The 10,356-nt window shown below is 34.4% G+C and overlaps 1 protein-coding gene across 1 annotated transcript in view; it reads left to right on the top strand.

The window, feature by feature from the left end:
• The window catches only part of PPP1R3A (protein phosphatase 1 regulatory subunit 3A), a 54,515-nt gene extending 46,056 nt beyond the window's left edge, over positions 1 to 8,459 (top strand). The window contains exons 2-4 of the mRNA XM_066262148.1: positions 56 to 114; positions 210 to 334; positions 2,243 to 8,459. Coding sequence (XP_066118245.1) covers positions 56 to 114; positions 210 to 334; positions 2,243 to 4,621 — 2,563 coding nt within the window. The 3' untranslated portion in view covers positions 4,622 to 8,459. The remainder of the gene's footprint in view (positions 1 to 55; positions 115 to 209; positions 335 to 2,242) is intronic.
• The last annotated feature ends 1,897 nt before the right edge of the window (positions 8,460 to 10,356 follow it).

Genomic DNA, 10,356 nt, shown 5'->3' with positions numbered 1-10,356 from the left:
ACATAGAAGATATGGTTCCAGAGAAATGTGTAACATCTTGTTTTAAATTTAACAGTAAAGAAGAATCTTCAGGAACATCGTATGAGAATAACTTTGAGAATTCCAAGGTTACAGGTAATCTTCTTTAAATTTTAAACAAAATGTGTTGCTTTTTGTTAAAGCCTACAATTATACAATCTTACACAGGTACAATTATATTAATTTTTCAGATACCTATGTCCCAATAATTGTTTGTTCTCATGAGGAGAAGGAAGACTTGGACACCGGTAATCAAAATGTAAAAGATGCAAACACGGGACATGATGAACACGATGAGAAAGAATTAGAGCTGATGGTAAGTGTTCTGGTTGCCACAGTATTAAAGAAGATGAATCCATTTATGCTTCAAAGATGATGTAATGCTGGCCTTTCAATAGCTTCAACTAATGTAATTTGCAAATGTGAAAGCACAGCCTAGTCTGCCCTTGCATCTCTAACTTGATCAACAAGGCACTTTGATTTCAGTCTGCTGCTTCTGCTCTCTGCAGTGGTAAATTAATAACATTAATTTTTTTATCTCTTTACCAGTAGCTCTGATTAGTAGTTTGTAGGAGTTACAGAAGAGGTAGCACTATTCTGATGTGCATTTCTAATATTTGTGGCAAGTGTACACTCAGCATAAAGTCACCTGTAAAATGAGGGGGCTGGAATAGATGATTGTTAGGGTTCTGTCCAGCACCACAAGTATTGCATCTGGTAGCATTTTTTTAACTTACATCTTTGTAAGAATCTCTTAAGTTCTATAGCATTGGAAAGTATTACATTACAAAATAAGGAGAAAAATATCCTGTACCATATTTTTTTTAACAGGAAACAAGTGCAGTACTGTGCAATACAGTATTACATTTGTTATAAATTTCACACTTGGTGAACATTCAATCTATTGGAATTTGGGAGAGAGGGATGGTTTAGATAGCATACTTATTACAAAAGAAGAAATAGGAGTAAATGAGTCACATAATATAATTTACCTTTTACTGAATTTGGTTAGAACTCTTCTCATTAGAATACATAGATTCATAATCATCTAAGATTAAAATGACATTTGCCTCTTCAAGTGTCAGGACTGAAACAGAAAAGAAATAGAGCTCATCTCTTTCCCCACACATTCTCCCTTTTCTATGGTGATATGGAAGCTGCATCACTAAAGTATGCAATTTACTTTGCTCTAACTTTAAGAAAGTACAAAGTTGTCACCATTGTGAGAATTCTCAGCAGCTGAAAGTTAACATTGCCATTTTTTTCCCCAAACCACAGAATATAATGAAAGGGCCCTGAAAAAATCACATACTTCACCAATATACCTCATTACAATGAGCAGGCTCAAATATAAAAGTTTGTTTAGAAGTTACTGAGATTGTATGTCCAATAAATGAACAGGGACCTATAATTTAGAAGCTAATTTGCTCCACGCTGACATTAATGCATAAAACAATGAAGCTCTATAATAGATGGAAATACAACCAAATCTGTGGAACCCACAGGCATTGGCTTACAAGACAGCTGTGCAGTTGACAAGTAACATGAGCCTTATGTGAGAAGAAGGGGAAAACGTAAGATTTGCATATAATTATTGAGATCATGCAAATGTCAGTTATGAGGAGGAAAAAAAAAAAACACACACACAGGCATCTCACTGTTAAATCCTGACAGTTGGCATCACTGAAGAGCTCAAATACATTTGAGTACCAGTTGGCAGAGGGTCATTAAAACAGAATTTGCAGAGACATTAACTCCCTCACTTTTCTTTGAGTGACGTTTTGCTATTAATAGTTTGCAGGGGCTTTGCAGAAAACATATTAATAAGAGAAACTGTAATAGGGGCACCTACAGCAAGTGTGAATGCAGCAAGGGGCACCCAGGAAGCTGCTCTCTAATTGATTAGCATGGAGCTATCAGTGTGCATATCCCAAGTGAGGAGAAAGTGCAATGACAAGCAAGAATAGTTGAATAATACAATGTGATATTTGGAAGCTGGGAAGGAGAATGATTAATTTTGGTCCCTTTTCTTATTAATCTCATTCCCAAGACATAGCCTACAAAGATCCCCCAAACATCTAGCTTCCAGAATTTGCACTAAATCCACAAATGAAATGAGGAAATCTACCAGATAATTAGTAGCCAAGTTGATGAAACCTATCTAGTTCATTTTGTATACTTAAAATCATTAAATCATTATTCCTTATTGTTTTTATTCCTTAAGATAAATCAACGCTTAATAAGAAGCACTGCTTCCAGAGATGAAAAGAACACATTTTCAACAGTTCCAGTCAATTTTTCAAATAGAGCTGAAGGGTTAGAGGAGACGCATATTCATGATGAAGTATACACTGACTCGCTTAAAATGACTTTGTCTCCAAGTTCATCAGCAGGAAGCTCCTTAAAGAGAGATGAAAACTATTTCTCAGGAAATGAATGTAGTCATCAACCTTCAGAAAAAATTACTTCAGATATGACAAAAATCAAGCCATCATTGGGAAATACTGGCAGTGATGAATTCATGCAATTACATATCAGCAACAAAGAAGTATTGGATGATAATGCTAACCCAGCTCAAAAGAGAGGTAGAGTGAAAATACCTTGTTCCTCCTCGGAACAGCTAATGGCAGACAACCTTAATAAAAAATATGAAGGAGGAGATATGAAAGTTAAAATAAAAGATTGGGAATGTTTAAGAAGAGATTTCCATTTGGAAGAATCAGTAGAAAAGGGATCTCCCAAGAAAGATTATGGGAATGGTAAGAAGGAGAAGGAGAAGCAAAGAATACATTTAGACATTAATGAAAAACAAAGCAAAACTCTTCAATCAATCTCACATGACCAAGAGCAGAAGACGAGCCGCTCGGAGCAGAGTGTAAAAGGGAGCGGGGCCAGTAGCAGGGAACTCACTGCTCTGCAGAGTCAAGACTCCACAAGTCCTCACCAGGCAATCAGAGCAGATTCCTTTCAATCCCCACAAAGAAACCTAAATTGGGAAGAAAGTGTGTTAACAACCTCAGAGTGTGATTTCTTCACTAATAAAGGCACTACTTTAGGAGAGATGCCCGGTCAGGTGTGTTCACCAAGAATTGAAAATGTTTTGGGGAATGATTATCTTTTCCAAGTCGAAGAAGAAAATTCAGATTGGATTAATCCTGAAGATCAGAATAAGAACACTCGGCATAAACAACGGTGGAATTTTCTGGAAAGTCAGGGAAAAGCGGGAGAGAGTAAGACAAATACAACACAGCAGATCAGAAAACAAGCGGATTGTGAAGACATGTGGAAAAAAAGAGATAATACAAGGAGTTTGACGGCTACACCTACAGAAAAATTGTTTACCTGCCAAGAAACAGCGAGCTGTGAACTGTCTTCTCTAGCTGATCATGATATTACTGAGAAAGCAGAAGCAGGTACAGCTTATATAATTAAGACAACATCAGAAAGTACTCTAGAAAGCGTGTCTGCTAGAGAAAAAGCAATAATTGCTAAGCTACCTCTAGAGACAGCACGAAGTGACAGGCCCATCGAGGTAAAGGAAACAGCGTTTGATCCACATGAAGGGAAAAATGATGATTCACATTATAACTTTTGTCAAGGAGACACAGTGGGTGTAATCTATGACAATGATTTTGAAAAAAAATCAGATGTAGGTATTTGTAATGTACATGTAGATGAAATGGAGAGTGATGAAACCGTGTCTACGTACAATCCTGCAAAGACACATGACAGGGAGAAACGGGGCACTGGAAATGTAACATCTATAGAAGAACCCTCACAGGTCATTAGAGGCGATCAGACAGCATCAGCCTCAGAACTGAATTTGAATTTCGGAATCTTACCAACAGACAAAAAAATATTTCCAGAAAATAGAGATTATGGGCAGGTCCAAGAATTATCAAAGGAATTGCATGTGGATGTCGTTATTCATTCTGCTTTAAACTCAGACACAATTAGAGCTTCTGAGAACGCTTCTCACATTTCCAATAGCTGTGCTGCAACTTCCGTATCATCCTCCAAACAAGCAATTGTGTTAGAGAATACAGTTACTACCATGATTTGCCAGTCTATTCCTACTAAATCAGAATATAATCATAATCCAACACGTGAAATCCAGAGTATTGAGAAATACCCACATCCTGGAGATACACCTGAAGGAGTTTCCAAAAGTTCAGGAACAGTGACATCAGTTAGTAGAAGAGAAAAATTTAAAGGTCAGATTTTTCAACAAGGAGAATGCAATGTGAAAAAATATTTAGGGCCCAAAATTTTAATCACTGAAGCTGCTGAAAACATAGAAGAGGCAAGGCATAAAAATGAAGGCTTATTAAACTTGGGACAATCGCTGTGTTTCTCGGGGGACGAGGAGTCTGAGAGCTCTGCTTCTGCTGATCTTCCTACCCAGCAAAGTCAAGCTCAGAACGGTGAATCTCTGCTTTCGAAATACACCCACTCAAAAATACCCTATTTCATTTTGTTTCTGGTATTTCTTATAACCATCTACCAGTATGACTTAATGACTGGCTTGGCATTCTACCTTTTTTCATTGTACTGTCTATCCTGGCAAGGAGGGAGACAAAAAGAGTCTGTCAGAAAGAAATAACCTCAGCACCATGACTATTCTCTTTTCAAAGATAAGCTGTTTAGCCCCAAATATTTGGATTGGTGAATAAGACTATTCATTGTTCAAAGAACCAGTGCATTTTTTCCTCTTAAAGGATCATTGAAAAAGGAATGCGTATAAAGTTTGCTCCTTCATATAAGTAATTATTCTATATAGGACCATTATGCTTGGATCATTAAATACCTATATGAATATGAGATCTGAAGCACGTCAAGTTGAAATTAGGTACAGCTGTTGCTCCTTAGCAGGCGATGAAGTTGCAATGCTTCACAACTCTTCACTACTTAAAGTGCTATTTCTTGCATTCATTTCTTTTGCAGTAAAGCTTCATTTTTTTTCCCTGAGAGTACTTTCCCCTCTATGGTTTTTAAAAATAGATAAAACATGGACAATGACAGAGGCTTTTTATTGGTCTTTCAGTAGTGACCATGAAATTTGCACTTACCACCATATCTTTTATTAGCCCAGTTTGATAGGTCAAATCTTTCAACTTCAATTTAAGATTTTTAAGAACAATGCACATGTATATTAAAATATGTAAACTTAAATTGAAGAAACATGTTACTTGCTTGAGTAATACTTTATGCACACATTTAACTTCACCTTCCTTATACATACAAAGTTAGGGCATCTATAAGCCAAGTCTGACAAAGACTAAACCAATTAAGAGATGACCTTTCAATTCTACAAAATTTTGTGGGTGACCTGTTTTGAAGTAGGTTCTCTTTTAGAAAGGGAGACTGTGTAACATAGTTGAAGAATTTCAATGTCAACTATCATTTGGAGATAAAAATTTTAAAGTTCTACAAGCATTGCTTTAGAATGAACTTGTACCTATAAAGCTTCAAATAATAATAGTAATTTTAAAAACACTTCCAAACTAACTACTCTACTTGATAGTATTTTTTGTCCTCAAATAAAGTTTTAGTATTTTTTCATTATAAGACAATGAATTATTCCTCAAGGTAACCAACCAATCATTGGTGATATTTATTATATAATTATCAGGTTGTTGGATGGTAACTCAAATTTTAAATTGGGCAAATAAGTAGATGTAGAAATCTATTGAGGGAGAAATGAATATCCAGTATAGCAACGACTTTGGCTATTTTTGTTATTTATGGCTAAGTCTGTGAAATAATGGAACAACTGGTCATTTTAGTCACATGTGGGTAATGCAAATATTCTTACACAATTGATTTAAATTACCTTTTACTGAAGAACTACTATAAGAAAAACCCTTTACTCTGTTTTATGACAGAGCACTCCCTTTGATACCCTGAGTGGCTAGTCCTCAGGGAGAAGGTATTAGTATGTAATCTGGCACTTTTGACTTGGCCAGGAAAATGTAAAAGAGTTACATCAAGGGGACCTATTTGGGTGATTTCTTTCTCATAAGAACGTCTTTCATAGAGCGGGTAGCACTGCTCTTTAGAGAGAAACAGTAATTTGTTTACCTGTAAAGGTAAATCCAATAAGTAAAGCTTGCATATATCATTCCACACTTCTAAGAATCATGCATTTATGGGAAGAAAAAATTGGAGTGGAGCGTTTTAACTGACTTTCATATGGTAGTACGTGATTTCTGTAAATTTTATTAGGTACACAACTATTTCCAAATCCCCTTGTCTCAAGTCTCACTGAAATTGAATGCTTGATTTTAACTTTTTAGCTGAATAAATACAAATATCTTGAAGTAGAACTTAGGGCAAATATTTGATTGTAAAAGCACATTTTTATTAAATACAAGTAGGATACTATAGGCCAGTGGTCCCCAACCCCTGGGCCGTGGACCGGTACCGGTCTGTGGGCCATTTGGTACCGGTCTGCAGAGAAACAATAAATAACTTACATTATTTTTGTTTTATTTATATTTAAGTCTGAACGATGTTTTATTTTTAAAAATGACCAGATTCCCTCTGTTACATCCATCTAAGACTCACTCTTGACGTTTGTCTCGGTCACGTGAAACATTTATCCGTCCCACCCTAAAGGCCAGTCTGCGAAAATATTTTCTGACATTAAACTGGTTCGTGGCCCAAAAAAGGTTGAGGACCACTGCTGTAGGACATACCTAGCATATTATCTCTAAAATTGCTATCCTGATAACTTTGTTGACAGATCTAAAGTACAATGCCATTAAGGTTAGCACTTCTTCAGTTCTTAATAGCTTGGTTTTTTCATTCTACCTTTAAGTTTTAGTCAAAATACCACATCTAATTAATGTAAAGAACACTACGTAATTTCATGAACACAGGTGCACAAACTGTAATTATTCTTTTTTACATAAAAATATGCAACTTCTTTTATCTCTTTTATTTGACTTTTGGTAACATTAACTTATAAAACATTCTCATGCATATTTATAATATGACAACCAAAGGATATAAATGCTCAATTGTGTATTTCTCAGCATGCAAGAAGAAAAAAAATGGTGATTTAACTGACTTTCCAAACATTACTTGTGAAGTATTTGAAATAGTCATAAGAATTTATAAAAACCATCACTGGGTGGAGAAGTAGAGTTTTGGAACATATTTTTGTCACATTATTATGTCAAACAAGAAAAGTAAATCCAGAAAGAATAGGCAAAGTCTGGTTAATAAAAATTTGATTGTGAATCACTATGGCAAGAATGACTTCTGCAAGCATAGCTGCCTTCACCATGTCTCCCAAGTAATACTTAAAAGCCAAAGAGGGTGTGGCACGAGGATGCCTAGGGAAATGCATTGCACACTTGATTCTCATAAGGAGTAAGAAATGTGCCACACTAACCATCATCTTTTACCTTGCAGGGCTTCTGACTATTAGAAACAAAATTTAAAACATTAATTGGCAAGTCTCACAAATGTAGGTAGTAAAATTATCTTAAAAATTCATATCTGTATAAGTCAAATATATTTTTCAATGTAGGAAGAAATGAGTCATTGAAACAACTTCCATCCTTCAACATACAGGGACATTGGATTAATGTAGCTGTTTCCCTGCTCAGCTCCAATATTTTAATCTTGAATTCTTTCAAGAGTATACATATTATGCCACAAATTTGTGAAAGAAACAGGGTTTTTAGGGGTTTTTTTTTCGTCATCTTAAACCAGTTTGCTGGTTAAATTGATAGCTTTAAAACATATATACCAAATTTAAGGAAATAAAAAAAATACTTTATTTTTCCCAAACAGCATTCATATTAAGTTCTTAATTTCTTTCAGTCATGAATATTATTTTGTGTCACCAGACTTGTTCTCTTCTTTGTTAGCCTCACTTTTTGCATATAAATAAAATTGGTAGCAAAGCATAACAAAAACTAACAGGAGAACTAATACAAATGCAGGCAGGAGAGGCTCAGTTCATCTACTGATACTTGTTATCAAGATCTCTGACCTTTCAAGCTTTCATTGAATGAATATGGAAATTGAACTATGAAATAAGACTCATCTTTTGTCATTTGAATCTGTCTTAGCCAGTTCCTGTGGAACTGAAGAATAGAATCTACTCTGATTTTGCATCCAAGTATGAAAGAAATACGGTATGCCATACTCTTCCATACCTGTACGAAGAGAACAGGTTAAGAAGTTCCTTTTATTTATTTGATTAAATCAGTTATTTTTTTATTCCTCAGATGTGATTTATAATAATTTATGCAACATAATTTAGTTTTCATCTTTTAAAAATAAATCTTCTCATTAATCCAATGTTTTTATAACTTTACCCAAATCTTTTTAAACAGCAAATTAAGTTTTCACTAGACTTTCAGTCTAGCTTTAAATGATCACATGTTTTACAAGAAATGTCATTATTGTAGTGTGGTAAAACCTTATTAAACAACTCTTTAAAAAGTTCAACATTTTTATTTTGTGTCATTTCTGTATTTTTTTAAATACATACGTATCACCTTCATTTTTCAGAAATAAAAACATATATTACGTGGAAACTTAAAGGCAAATTTCCTAAGTCTTTTTCTAATATAATTAATTTTTTTTATCATTTTTTAGAAGTTAAATTTAATGGGGTGACATTGGTCCATACAAATAAAAGAAACACATAAGTTTCTTTATAGTTATAATAAAGTAAAGAAGAACATGGACAAATCAATAATGGATTTCAGACAAATTATTTTAATTTGTTTGAGATGCCTCCAAGATCTAGTTTTGCAACATAGTTCTATGTCTAATTAAGTACCTGTCTTGGTTGAGATTAATGCATCTGCTTTGCCCTTCACACAATCATGCCTGCACCATTGCATCCTTATTTTCACTATTCTCTAATTCAAGTCCTCTGTCAGTCCAGCTCAGCTGGATTTTCTGTGACAGCTCATGTACACCTCTGTCTACAAGTCACTTGCAGTAGTCTACGTGTTTCTTTCTATCCTACTCTGCACATTTTCTGTGTATAGCTCATCCTTTTGAAGTCTCCCACCATTCCAGATGGTGAGATCACTCTGTTTTCAGATCTCTTAGGACACTATTTCTTACATGCACTGGGCATTTGACTATCTTAACTGGATTGCCTGCGTGTTTAGGATAGGGACAAAGTTGAGTTTGTTTGGCAAGAATCCTCAGTTGATACGTGTTGCTAGAATTGAATCACAACACTATCTCCTTCCTATCCTGTTCTTGAAATGTGCACAGGATACTCTGAGGTCTGATTTTAAAATGAATAAATTTAATCAGAACAAAGCTAGGATGTTTTAGTAAACTACCAAAGGTAAGGTAGAAAGAGGTAAAGAGAATATAGAGATAAAACATAGTAATATGGTGGATTTGGGATGTTAAAAGAGAGAAACAATTCTTTCTTTCATTCCTCTTAACAATCAAATTGATTTTCTATATTTATTAATTCTTCCTAGCACATAAAACATTTTCCTCATTTGATTTCATAGGAAGTAACATATAAATTATACATTAAAATAATAATGCATATTTTTATTCACTGGCTAATGTGATAATTAATAAAACAAGACATGTTTTCAGATAAAATAGCTCAGTAGCTTAAAAACCAACAAACATCACAAGGTATAAAGTGTAAGAAACTCAATCTTCCCAACTGTTGCCATGCCCTTTGAAAATGGCTGACCTCTCAATTTCACACCTGTTCTACAGGTCAACTTTTAAGGTAAGCAAATAGAACAACTAACAAAAATAGTCAGTGCTTTTTTAAACAAAATATTTGTACAAAATAAAACAAACAAATCAAAAAGGTAAAAATAAACCATTTGCTTTATTAACATATGAGAGTACGTATATCCACAAACACACACACACACACAGGCATATACATACATGTACATACATGCAGACATAATATTGCAACATCTGCTGGCAGTATGACAGCTAACATAGTCAATTAACACAATGTGTAGTGATGAATGTGATATGCAAGAGGTTTATACTGTTCTTAAAGAAACTCATTTTATCATATTTAGAAATGAAATTAAAATAATAATGCAAAGATATGCCAATTTTTGAGCCAAAGTCTAAAGGAAAGCAGTATATGGCCTGGAAATGTAGTCACATGTCATATAATGACTTAAAGCCATCAATAATTAGTCTCTGAAGACTTAAATAAAAGTCAGATACATGTGCACTATATTGTAGAATTCATCAGTACCTTGTATTGGTTGACTTCACTCTGAGTGGAAACATTTAGAATTTTCTAAAGACACACTCAATAAAACAATATCAAACAGCAGAGAGATGGTGCTTAGAAAGTAATAT

Source organism: Saccopteryx bilineata, chromosome 2, assembly GCF_036850765.1.
Source record: "Saccopteryx bilineata isolate mSacBil1 chromosome 2, mSacBil1_pri_phased_curated, whole genome shotgun sequence".
In the NCBI taxonomy this organism is placed as follows: Eukaryota; Metazoa; Chordata; class Mammalia; order Chiroptera; family Emballonuridae; genus Saccopteryx; species Saccopteryx bilineata.
This window is presented reverse-complemented; position numbering and strand designations above follow the sequence as displayed.